This window comes from Dunckerocampus dactyliophorus, chromosome 13, assembly GCF_027744805.1.
Source record: "Dunckerocampus dactyliophorus isolate RoL2022-P2 chromosome 13, RoL_Ddac_1.1, whole genome shotgun sequence".
Classification (NCBI taxonomy): domain Eukaryota; kingdom Metazoa; phylum Chordata; class Actinopteri; order Syngnathiformes; family Syngnathidae; genus Dunckerocampus; species Dunckerocampus dactyliophorus.
Window position 1 is genome coordinate 28,778,960 of NC_072831.1, and position 13,717 is coordinate 28,792,676.

Here is a 13,717-nt window from a genome sequence, read left to right on the forward strand (position 1 = left end):
AATAAAAAGGAAAACAAGCAAAAAGTGTCCTGTGGATTAAGGAGTAAAAGTTCATACTAATGATACTTATGTGTATGTTACCGAAAAGACAAAGCTGAGATGCAGGCTATTTTCTCTTAAAAAAAAAACGCCCCAGTATATCTATATGGGTTGGTTTAAAAAATGTCTGCCGTGTCCTTTGATATTTCTGAATGTGGCCCGAGGTGGAAAAGGTTTGGACACCCCCGATTTACGTCTTAAATGGCTTATTTACTCTTATTATGTCTACTATATTGGGTAATACGTGTGTAAAGCCATTTAAAGCCACCATTACAATATGCTGATGAGACAATAGCCACCACAGGAAGTACGCTGTCCAGTTAAAAAAAGACAAGGAAGTGCAAACGTGTGAGTCTGTGTCATCTTATTTCCGTCTAATGTGTCATATTTTCTCTGATTACATCTACTATATTGGGTAATACCAATGTCAAGGTGACTATATGGGTGTTTCATGTCCACAGGCCTCTAATAATGTTAGAAACTGTGTTTAGATCGTAAACAGATTTTCTATGCCATAACTACAAAAATGTTCCATGTATTAATAGTGAATCCTAGATCAAAGAAATTCACTTATCACTGTTGGGTCTGGAACCAATTAGCCACAACAAACGAGGGATGACTGTACAATTAAAAGTTTAATAATGGCAACGGTTTGATCCTGGAACTGACTAATTTAATTACCAATATTTGCTGTGCGGGAAAATGGCCACATTTTGCCACAATTAAGAACCATTTATTTGCTTTCGCCACCGGCAGGACCGTTATTTTTCAGTCCCTTTGCAACTGCTGCCTCTGAGCTCTGTGCAAAGTAAAGAAACAAGACTGTTAAAGAAGACAGAAGTGCACAAAAAGAGAGGCGCACACTTTCTCACAAACAAGCTGACAGCTGCAGGCGGAAAAAAAACCCTCCCTCGGTTCCCTGAACGCAACAGCTGGCCACAGAGTGAAAATCAAAATGCTTTTGTTGGGATACGAGTCGCCAGAGTTGCATGTCCTCAATGTGTGTATGTGAGATTTTGCACTCAAAGAGGCAGAAATGTGTAAAGGAGGACACGGAGGACGGAGGAAGCCGCTTGGCTCCACTTCAACAATGCTCTCGTCTGTCACACTTGGACCGAATTTGTAGGTCAAATTAGCATGGGGGCCCGGAGGAAGGAGGGGGGGCACAGTGTACAGCCTGCTTTTCATTTCTGTGTGGGAATGAAGAAGTGCAGAGGACAGTCAGGCACGAGAAAAAAGGGGGGGAATTCCATTTTTAGCCATCACTGAGCAGAAAGTCGATTTAAAAAGCCAGTAGATTAAAAACCTCAACTCCGCCTCCCATTTGAGTGAAGGCCAACAAGCAGCATGGTACGGTACGCTGTGTGGCAGCTGGAAATGACTTCTCCAGGCTTCAGACTGATGGGAGCCTTGAGAGATATAAATGGGATATCGTAGTGCAGTGTAGATTACCCTCAATGGGGATAAAAGGCTTTCAATGCATTAAAAAACGCTTTGCTACATGAGCTGCAATATTAGCATGATGTCATTTTGAGGATTCGACACATCCACATTCATTTGCTATTATGGTAATATGCATAAAACTATCCACAACTTGAAAAGTATACTTCACTTCCTCCGGTCTAAATCACTTGGTTGGTTTTGGTTTGTACGATTCGGTTTCATTTCCGTGTATGATCTGAATCAGTTGATGGGTTTGTGAACTTGGTTGGTTCCTTTATTCGTTCAGTTGGATTTGTTTCCGTGTAAGGTCTGACTCAGTTGATGGGTTTGTTAACTCTGTTTGTTTGTTCGATTCGGTTTCTTCTCCATATGGTCTCAATCACTCGATAGGTTTGTGAACGTGGTTGGTTTCATTAATCATTCAGATTACTTTGTTTGTAGGGGACAGTGCAATTTCATAAAACACATTCTAATACACGAGTTAAAAAGCCAGAATTTGCCAATTAGCTAGTCCCCTTCATTCAGTTGGATTTGTTTTCGCTAAAAGCTCTGAATCAGTTGTTGGGTTTATAAAGTTTGTTTACTGGTACAATTCAGTTTCTTTTCTATATATACAGAGCAGTCTGAATCAGTTGAAGGGTTTGTAAACTTGGTTGGTTCTATTATTCATTCAATTGGATTTTTTTTCCGTGTAAGGTCTGAATTGAGTGATGGGATACTTTGTTTGTTCCAAATGGTTTCTTGTCCATTTTTGGTCTGATTTGGTTGATGGGTTTGTAAATTTGCTTTGCACGTTTGATCGATTTGGTTTCTGTTCCATGTGAGCAAACCAAAATGTGTCACAACCTCCGTTCGTTGGACAACAAATAGCTGAATACGCTGAAAGGGGACACTTTGTCGACATGATAATCAGGACGACAACACACTAACTGCAGACATGCTAAACCGAATGTATGTTCTGTAAAAACGGTCGTTTATCGTTGTTTAGTGAAACCGCCACGTTATTAGACAAAGCACTTGTTTACTATCTAGTATGTTCATCCACTACAAAAATACAAGAGTCTTCTCCGAGTCAACAAGGCCTACATATCTCATGTCATTGTTAGCACAGTGCAGCTTATTTGGAGTGCTGTCTGTGGTCAACTTGAAGCAGGCTCAACTGGGATTTTGGCTCGGACCGAGTTGAGGGTGGGAGGAAGAGCTCACGTGTGTGTGTGTGTGTGTGTGTGTGTGTGTGTGGGAGATTCTTCCTATAAACAGAGCAACTATTCTTCCTCTCGTCCGCGAGGCCGCTGACACACAGACCTAGAAACTGTGAGAATCAAACTGAAGTAGAGGAGGGGGGCTCTCTTAGGCCACAAAAAAAAAAAAACATAACAGCATTGTGCTTCGAGCCAAATCCCCAACAGGAGTGACGCATTTGCAAATAATTTTAAAGGTCCCCAGTTGTAGTATTGTAGTATCAGATTGTATGTATCACATACAACAACGTAACGTTGAGGAGTGGGACTGCCTCTCACCCAAAGTCAGCTGGGATATTCTCCAGCATACGCCCGTGACCCTAAAGAGGACAAGCAGCATAGAAAATGGATGGATGGACATCATGCTCGGTTAGCCTATTTGCTGAAAAAACAACTGGATGATCACACCTACAGCTCCCACGTCTGAATCTGACTGAAGCTTAATCGTATCCGTATCACTGCCGCTAGTCCATTGATGCTAACTCTCTTGCGTCGCAGCGGTCTTCATTCGCGCATGTAAACACTGGAATACATACACAAGAATGGAAAAGTGGCAGCACACAGTGATACGAATGGACAGAAAATAACGCTGAGCGATTGAGAGGTCTGACTTTTTTTTGGCCAAATGTATTATTCTTTTGAACGCATAACATTCTGAGAAGCAAAATGCTTAATTTCAGAGACCCCAGCAACTAGTCCGAGCTACTTTCCTCCACAGCAAAAACCGACCAGAACTCGGCTCACGGGACGAAGTGGGGAAAAGTCACTGTTGATGCACTACACTGCTGATGGGTACGTCAGACATCTTCATGTCAAAAAATCCAAACTATCCCTTTAAATAAACACAGCTGGTAGCCCCAAATGTCGAATACTGCTGAGGTCATACAATTTGGAATTCTGACAAAATTTTCGAAAAACACGCACCACTAAAGTCTATCAGCACAAATGAAGTCCAACATTTTTTAAAGGATTCTTTAAAGGACCATTTTCATCATTTCTGCATATCCATCTTCTATGCCACTTATCCTCACTGGGGTCGCAGGTATATGGAGCCTATCCCAGCTGACTGGTGAGAGGTGGGGTACACCCTGGACTAGTCACCAGCCAATCACAGAGCACATATAGACAAACAATCATTCACTCCCACATTCATACCTATGGACAATTTACCAATGAACCTAACATGCATGTCTTTGGAATGTGGCAGGAACCCAGAGCACCCGGAGAAAACCCACGCACACATGGGGAGAACTTGCAAACTCCACCCAGAGTTGCCCAACGAAGATTGAACCCAGGCCTTCTCGATCTCCTGACTGTGTAGCAAACATGCTAACCCCTAGGCCACCGTGCTGCCCTCATTTGTGCATACTGTATAACTCCACAAAAAATGGTCAGAGTACTTGGGGAAAAAAATGCAGGACAAGTTTCTATCAGGTTCTACAAAATATTAAAGGCTGATCCAAAAAATGTAGGATAATTATTTTGGTGTGAATGACAATATGGGGGGAACTATGGCGCTTGGCGGAGGTCTGCACTCTCCGAGTGCTTCTCTAGTTTTAACATGTGTAGCAATGCCTGCATTTTGGTTTAACAAAACCGTCCTTTGTGGAATGGTGGATGCATACATCTCGAGTACATGAGGAAGGAAGTTTTTCCTTCATGATGACATAAAAAGCGTTGGAGCGCCTCTTCTCTAAAAAGTGCAGCAAACAAGTGAGCAAGATCACGTTTGGTGCTCATAAACTCTAGGGACACATTACTGTAACAGCATCATTAAACAGTCACTTTTGCAAAACAGGGGATAATTAAAATGATAATTGACTTTGCAAGGCAGCTGTGAGACTGTATGCTATGGCCATTGGCAGACGCCAACCCCCATTACCCCTCTGCCTCTTCTATCCATGGAATTCCCATTCCCATGTGTCTCACTGACTGTTCCCTTTCTTGCTGTCCAAACTCTTTAGCTTCCCCTTATTGTGCTTACTACAACGAGACATTCATTTATTCTTGCCTTGCATTAACTCCTCAGATGGCTCTCATGAAAGGTTGTACTTTTTTTTTTCTTAAAGCAGAAAGCAGCTCTCCTTGCTCTTCTACTAAACTTCCTTCTACAATAGACACAAAGATACATGCGGGGAGCCCTTGCAAACCACATCTGCACCACTAAATGCAGTTTAACATGCCAGATTTTTATTTTTTTTATGGCAACGCCCACATGTTTCTAGTGTAAACCAGAGCGCGAGTGGGGAGGCGCTGTAAGGCCACGCTCTGCTCTGCAAGGGTCGCTGGGTGTGGTGGGATACAGTTGGACTGGAAAAGCAGGAGTTAAGATCCAGTTTTTCACTCACTCAGGCTGAGATGATCTAATCCCATGGGGAAGGCAAGGAGTCCAGAATGAGATTTCTTTCTTTTTTGGGGGGTGTCACACAAGTAAAACATGCTTGGGACTATTTTTGAGACTATGAGAAAATAGACAAAAAGGGCATGCGTACATGAAGCCAGGATTGTGTTGACAATGTTACTGGAAATGTAACTGGAACATATACAACACCGTTGCAAATATGGACCTTCAACGGCCATTTCTCAGGCAAAATAAAGTTCCTAAAAATATTCTAAGGCACCTGGGCCCTCATTTATAAACCTGAAAATCTGACTAAAAGTCTGCGTCCGCCAGAAACCCAAAATGTGCGAATGGACAAAAGTGTTCAGACCTAAAAAAAAGTGGCATACGCCCACATTCACGCAATATGTGCTTCACCTGCTGTCCAAATGTGCGTATGCAACTCCACCCCACGTCACGCCCTCGCCACGCCTTCAACTGGCCAGAAATGGTCAATGTAAAGTGGCCCATGAATGTGGAGTCCATATTTAATGACCCTTGATTGCATTTCACTTGGTTCTTGTGAATCGTGGCTGCTGAGAAGCCGAAGAAGTGGAAAGTCACCGAAACTGAGGTGGAAATCTTAGTTGGAGAGCTGGAGGCCCGTGAAATCGTAATATTTGGAGGGCACAGCAGTGGAATTATGAACAAGATGAAGATGAGCGATGTAATTTAAAATGGGGAGGTTACAGTATGTCAAAAATGAATTGCTGTAATTCCAGACGGATAGTTTAAAAATATTTAACCTAATGATGACATTAAGCTATTATTATTATTATTATTATTATTAGGTATATTCTAATTATTTTATGAGGAGCTACTGTGGTGTGTTATTTCAAAGCACAACAAAAGAAAAGCCCATCGTTTGTGGAAAAGGACGGAGAAAGTTTACGCACACGGCCCTGACACAATCCAAACAAATAAAGGCCGTGCATGGTAAATAAATGTTTCTATTGATGACGTACGCAACAAAAAAAACTTTAGAAATTGTCCAAAGAAAAGCGAAAAACTGAGCACTAAGAACATATTAGCTCTGTCTTTTGTAAACTTAATCCCTGGAATTTTTTAATAGACAACTTGATGCTTGTTATAATTAATATTAATCAAACACATAATGTTATCATGATTATAAAATAAAATAATGAGGTATTCAAGCGCTGTGTTGTGCGTGTTATTTATCTTTTAGTCAGGATACGACATATTCGTGCGTATTGGTGTTTATGATAAATGACAAATGATATCCATCAGTGTCCTGCCGAATAACAACACTTTCCACAAATGTTTTAAGTCAATAACAGTGTGATGTTTTCTTGCAAAGATTGCTAAATCTTTACTGGCTTCCACTGCATGTTTATTTCTAACATATGATTTCGCTTCACCATTTTAAATGTGCGTTGCCTTTTTGACATGTCTCCAAAAAGTGCGTACACCAACTCCAAAGGTGGCGTAGCGGTGCGGCAACAGTGATTTGCTGCTATAAGCATATAAAAGGATACTGCAAACACTTTGTATAAACAAGGGAAACTGTTAAATACTTTCTTTGGGTCTATTGTGTATAAAACACAATCTGGTGTAAATTTCAGCCCGTTTGCGCATTGCCATTTTGTAACGTACATACTGTAAGTGTCACAAAGAAGATGAAGGAAATAATACAAAAGAGTGGAACTCATGTTTGCAGCTGCTGTGATTTGGCGTGGGTTAAGGCCGCAAAAGGAGCCCTTGTTAGGGATTGTTCTTCCTGTTGTCAGATACAGTCGTCCCTCGTTTATCACGGTTAATTGGTTCCAGACCCGACTGCTATAAGCAAATTTCCACTCAGTGGATCCAATATTAATAAACTGAATATTTTCATTGTTACAGCATAAAAAAACCTGTTGATGACTTTCAAAATACATTACATACGATAAGATTATTAAAGCCCTCTAGACATGACACCCTATAGTCACCTTTACACTTCTATTATCCATCCCATCCATCTTCTTCCGCTTATCTGAGGTCAGGTCGTGTGGGCAGCAGGCTAAGCAGTGAAGCCCAGACTTCCCCCTCCATGGCTACTTTGTCCAGCTCCTCCCGGTGGATCCCAAGGCATTCCCAGGCCAGATGAGAGACATAGTCTCTCCAACCTGTCATGGGTCTTTTCCTAGGCCTCTTACCAGTCAGACATGCCCTCAACACCTCTCCAGTGTCGACATGTCCGGGAGGCATCCTAACCAGATGCCCGAGCCTCCTCATCTGGCTCCCCTCAATGCAAAGGAGCAGTGGTTCTACTCAGAGTTTCTCCCGGATGACAGTGCTTCTCACCTTATCTCTAAGGGAGAGTCCAGCCACCCAACGGAGAAATCTCATTTCGGCCGCTTGTACCCGCCATCTTGTCCTTTCGATCACTACCCAAAGCTCATGACCATAGGTGAGGGTAGGAACGTAGATCCACTGGTAAATTAAGCTTTGCGTTTCGGCTCAGCTTGCTCTTCACCACAACGTACCGATGCAGAGTCCGCATCATTGCGCCAATCTGCCTGTCAATCTCACATTACATCCATCCCTCACTCGTGAATAAGACTCCGAGGTACTTAAACTCCTCCAATTGGGGCGGGATCTCTTCCCCGAGAATTGGCCTGCTACCATCCATGACTTGGACTATTGCGTCAAAAAAGTGGTCGGCATTGCCACAAATTTTCATTTTTCTCAAGTTGAACGTCACAATTCAACTATTTCCCCCTGCCGTAGAGTAAATTATGGAATAGTCCAGTTGTCTTACATTAGCCTGTATGAACCAAACAAACATATCCATTTTTTTTTTTTTTTTTACATCCAAACCTTTGCAGATGTCTGCATTCCAACACTTTTTTGCGTCAAATGCCAGTTTAAAAATGATCTGACGTGGTCATCAAGCAGATCTTTTGCAAATAGACACAATAGTGTGGATTATAGCACTGAAAAAAAAAATATCTGCGTATTCTCTGGTGTCCTTTCGCCCACCATGGGTCAACAGAAGAATGTCGTGTTGCAGACAAAACACTTGTGATTCTGCAGAAGCACAGAGAGAAGGACCACCATACTGTGTGTAGGACGTCTTTTTCAAACAAAGACAGCTCTGACTAGAGGCAGCGCTGAAGAGATGTCAGACTGCTTACACTATTCAACAATAATGGGGGGACGCAAGGTTATTTTTACCTTGAATATACACATCAAGAGAGATTTCCTGTACTGTTGCCACTTCCTTTAAGTGGCAGCAACACCCTCCAATCACAAAGAGGCGTAATTATCCAATTACAGTGTCAACACCAGGCCTTCTTGGTCATAGATATCATCTTATCATGGTGTGTTTGTGTGCACTCTTTTCCATGGCTGATGCTAGGAGTTGTGCGGGCGTTACCTCTTCCTGAGACGCATAGTTGGGGTCTTTGGGGTGCACCGACCAGTAGCAGTAATCGAAACAAAACTCCAGAAGTTTCTCCCTGGAGTCAACAGCGTGGTCTGTTCGTCCATCAAGCTGGAGAACAGCAGCAAAGCAAATTGAGAGACACAGGAAAGGGAGAAGACGTGGATTTTACTGTGCAACAACAACAACAAAACAGAAAGCATAGGTTTTGTTTGCGTGAGGGCGTCTGCTGTGTGGAAATGCTGGCATGCTGTTTCCATTCATTAGCAGCCTCCCCGCCTCAGTACACTTAACACCTTTCTGCTTACTGCCAAGGAATAGTGGAGCATTATGGAAAGACAGCACAGCAACTGAGCAGTATACAATGGGAAGTCATTCTTTAATAGGGCTGCACAAAAAAAATTCTCATCTCGAATCATACTAACATGCCGTCTCATTTCCAAATGACCATTTTTTTTCAAAATGCTCCTGAACAAGCTGCATCACACAGGGGCTCACGCTGCGACTGCTGTTGGCATGATGGCCCACACGTCCTCCTCGCCGTCCCCGCCCCCAACGCGCGCTGGCTATCACTCATCAGCGTGCAGGAGGAGCGATCTCATGAATTCATTGACTTTTCTTTTGCCTTGCTCACAATCAAGTGAGCAAGCGTGCCATGTTTTTGACTTGAAGGATCATTTTTACATTACAGAAAACACAACGAAAGGCAAACCAAATTAGCATTTCGGGAAACACATTAACAAAAAGGCAAACCAAATTAGCATTTTGAGAAACACGTTAACAAAACTCGAAACAAATTAGCATTTCGGGAAACACATTGGCAAAAGGCGAAACGAATTAGCATTTCGAGAAACACATTAACGAACATGGAAAAATATTTGCATTTCAGGAAACACATTAACAAGAGGCAAAACAGATGAGCATTTCAGGAAGCACATTTTGCCTCTTTCAAGTAATCTAATCTCAGATTTTAGTACATACAGTATGGCTGAAAATTAGCATCTTGTTCTAACATGGTACGAAAATGTTATCTTCTTCGTCAAAAATAAGTATTTTGTACCCGGGTTTTAGATATTGCTTCTTGCTTATATTTGTTTTTTGCAGTGCAGGGGTGCACGCACTAAGTCACGCTCAAGTGTTGTTTTACATTGTGTCGAGATAAGTTGTCTCTCTGCTCTTCCACAGACCCTCCAGAAGTTGTCCCACTTTCCAGAAATAATTCTTCCCAGGAGACCCACAGAGAGTCTTGATGTTGGGTCCTAATGTGGTTTACCCCTGCCACAACACAGTCTCTCCTCCCTATCATCAGCACGCTACACTTTTCCCATTGGTACTTTTCTGCAGATGAGATGAACCAATCAAGCGTCTCTGCAGGTTAGTAAGCATCATCTTGCAAGACGAAGTCGCTGACATGGTAATTACTCCCACATGCTGAGTGAGAAGTCAGTGAAAACAAACCGCTAACAGCTAAGAATAAGCCTCCATCTTTAAGAACTTCATTCCGCACCAAAGCATGCTTCACGCCACTGAACAAGTAGTAGCAGTACACAAAAGTGAGTACACCCCTCACAGCAAGCATGTTTAAGGGACAATGTAGGCAGCACTCATGCACCCTGCTTGACTGTAGTATGCTTGCTACTCACTTGTGTTGGCAGCTATTTAGACAATGATGGCTCTTTTTCAGTGCATAGTAAATCTATACTGCTACACAAGCTGTACGGTGTCTACTCTAATCTACGCTGATAAAATGCTTTTTGTCAGACACTATTTGAGGTCAATACTAAAAAATACCGACCTTGACATTTTGGATCCTCACAAACTTGTCATCCACCTGAACCGCCAGCCGTCCTCCATCTGTACTTTCCCTATTAGGGTGAGAAGACGCGTTAGCATATTGATGCTACATGGCAGCCAAGTGATATTGTCAGAGGGCTGTAAAAGACCCAAATAAAAAGAGAAGATGGACATCACGAGACCAGGCGGACTGGACTCCTTCCAGGGGAGCATGTGCGCTGCTCGTGAGTAATGCAATCACAACCATTGACTTCAAAATCGAGGTCAACTCCGCATGTGTGGGGTTCCTGCCCCTGGGCCGAGAACATCTGATGCAACACCAGCGGCACTGAAGGCAATTTTAAAGCCGAGATCTCCAGCAGTCTCTGTGTTGGACGCACAGCCTGTTGCAGTTACACAAGTCTGCTAACTATCTAACAAATTCGAACAAGGGGTCGGTGCAGACCTTATAAGGCAACACACATGCAAGCAAATGACATGTACTACATCCTCCAATTTAGCAATAAAAAAAGAGAGGACACTCAGGACAGCCATTTGCATGATAGAAGTGCATTTGTGTTGCCCGATAATAGCAGGAAAAAGTTTTTGCATTGAAAATACATTTCTGGCATTGTGGAAAATAGTATTGACAAGACGTACTGGCACTGAAAAAGACTCCAGTTAAAAAATATATACAATATACAAATTATCAATTTATTTTATTATATATTTTTTTGTTCTTATTTTATTATAAAATGTCATATAAATATAAAATATATATAAAATATATTTTTTATTAAGTTAAAAAACATTTTCACAAGACAGTAAAAAAAACAACAATATTTTCATTTCATCCTGTACATTTATTTATTTTATTTATTGACACACAAAGATTTAGCGCTACCTGTTGGCATTATGGAAAAAAAAGTATTGACACTGAAAGAAGTACTGGCACTGGAAAAGACTTCAGTGAAAATATAAATTAATATATACAAATTCTTAATTTATTTTTTATTATATCGTATATATTTTGTTATTTTATTTATATTTATTTTATTCCTATATATTATTTACATGTCATTATATCTTATTTACTTTTCATGAAATATTTTTTATAATTTATTTGAAAAACATTTTAGATTAAAAAAAAACAACAACATTTTCAGCTTTTGCCGTACATTAATTTATTTATTGACGTACAAAAAAATGTGATGCTACCTGTTGGCAATGTGGAAAAAAGTATTGACACTCAAGTACTGAAGTACTGGCACTGAAAACACCTACTATTAAATATTAAATATCTATTATATACAAAGTATTAATTTATTTTTATATTTATATTAATATTTATTATTTATATGTCATATCTTATATATTTCCATTAAATATCATATTTTTATGATTTAATTAATAAACAAAACATTTTAAAGAGACAGTAAAAAATATACAATACTTTGTTATCCTATACATTCATTTACAGTATTGGGGGCGGCCCAGCGCAAAATGATGACGCTACCTGTTGGCAATGTGGAAAAAAAGTATCGACGTTTAAAAATTATTAATTTATTTTTATCCATCCATCTTCTTTGCTGCTTATCCTGCCTAGGGTCGCAGGTATGCTGGAGCCTATCCCAGCTGACTTGGGGCGAGAGGCGGGGACCACCCTGGACTGGTCGCCAGCCAATCGCAGGGCACATACAGTAAAGACAAACAACCATTCACACCTATGGACATTTTAGAGATGCCAATGTTTCGCTATTCACACGTTATTATAGCTTTTACATTTCCCATTAAATCTATTATGCATTTGTAATAATTCATGTAAAAATCTATTTTAAAATGTTTTTAAAAGTTTTTTTTGGGGGAGGGAACTATATTTTAGTTTTTCCTGTTCATTCATTCATTAATTTTTTTATTTTTATTTTTTGAACATTTGACGCTACCTGCTGGCCTTGGCTAATAAACACATTATAATGGGACTGTCTGTGAATGGAGCTTATTGTTCCAACTCCGTACAGCTCTGCTTTTTAACACGCCTCACCTTATACGCACCTGGTCTGCCAGAGAGTAAGAAGATGTAGCAGGAGGGATCAGTGTTGCCAACTTATATTTAGCGAGTACTCGGACCCTGAAAAGTGACTAGTGGCAAATCTAGCAACTTTTTCTGGTGTTTTTGTTGACCGGCATGAAGGCAGGTATTACTCTTCTCAACATGCAGCCTACCCCCCCAACTGAAAGCACTCACAGGTGGTTCCGTCTTGTTTGTGAAATTTAAAAAAAAAAAAACGCTACAGAAGAAAGTTCCTTTGTAGTTCTCAACATATTTGTACAATTCTAAAATGCTTCTGGCAAATTTCACATATACTCATTCAGCGCAGTAAAAATGGCTTGAAAATAATAAACTCTGTATGTATGCTAGTAAGATTTAGTATAATTCATTAGTGTTTCATGATAAACAACAAAAAAGTACAGTTTGGTACGTGAAGAACTTTATGGAAGTACTAAAATGGCAAGAGGTCAGTAACGAAGGTTTTAGGCCATTTAAAAGATAACGAGTGTTGTTGTTTTTTTCCCCAATTAACCACCGAGCAACTGAGTTAATAAGATGCGTAATAAGCTAGTTGACATTTTACCGTGCATTAAGTGGACGAACTCGAACAGCCACTTTGACGTTTGCCATGCTGATCCCCGTTCTCCTCCTCGAGCAAGGATCTCATAAAAGAACCCGTTGAAGGACTCCAAAAGAACCGGCGTTACCATGACCTTCCACCACCTTTCCGAAACGTGAGAGCCCAGGGGCGTCCGCCGTTCAAGCCATGTCGCCCGGCTAGCTGAGGGTTGCACCTCCCGCCGAGCGGCTCCAAACAAAAGTCACAACCGAGCAGTGAAACTTCCTGCTGGGCTCAGAAAGCGAGGGGAGGGCCGGGAGGATGCTGTGTGGAGACTCCCCCCACTGCATTTTCTTTTCTGTTTTGAGGGTGGGAGGGGGTGTGGGAGAGGGAGAGGTCGAGGGAGAGAGAGAGGGGGAGAGAGAGAGCTCGATAGATAGGTGCTCATTTTTATTTACCATCCATCCATCCATCTTCCGCTTATCGTCGTTGAGGAAGCCGTTTCAGCAGGGAAGTCCAGACTTCCCGGTCTCCAGCCACCTCTTCCCGTTCCACCGGCTGTGAGACATAATCCCTCCAGCTTGTCCTAGGTCTGCCCCAGGACCTTCTACCTGCTGAGCATGCCCAGAACACCTCACCAGATGCTCATAATTAGAGTATATTTACTTTAAGTGAATGTTTTACATTTTGTATTTATTTTTGATGACAAATTTATTTTTTTATTTTGTCTTACCATTTCTTTGTTTGCAAGCAATACCTTTTCGTTGAGCTGTAAAGCACTGTAATCATTTTCATCTGTAAAGCGTACATGCGATGTCCTAAGGGATGCATTATGGTCATCTCCAGCCTT

At 41.2% G+C, this 13,717-nt stretch overlaps 1 protein-coding gene across 2 annotated transcripts in view; it reads right to left on the reverse strand.

The window, feature by feature from the left end:
• Nucleotides 1-13,662, reverse strand: part of stard9 (StAR-related lipid transfer (START) domain containing 9) — a 50,582-nt gene extending 36,920 nt beyond the window's left edge. The window contains exons 1-4 of one of the 2 annotated variants that reach the window (XM_054796393.1): nucleotides 13,625-13,662; nucleotides 12,892-13,225; nucleotides 10,281-10,350; nucleotides 8,480-8,596 (exon numbers count right to left, since the gene is read on the reverse strand). In XM_054796393.1, coding sequence (XP_054652368.1) covers nucleotides 8,480-8,596; nucleotides 10,281-10,350; nucleotides 12,892-12,938 — 234 coding nt within the window. In that variant the 5' untranslated portion in view covers nucleotides 12,939-13,225; nucleotides 13,625-13,662. Of the gene's footprint in view, nucleotides 1-8,479; nucleotides 8,597-10,280; nucleotides 10,351-12,891 lie in introns of both variants that reach the window. The other variant, XM_054796394.1, reaches the window with a different exon arrangement.
• Nucleotides 13,663-13,717: the final 55 nt, after the last annotated feature.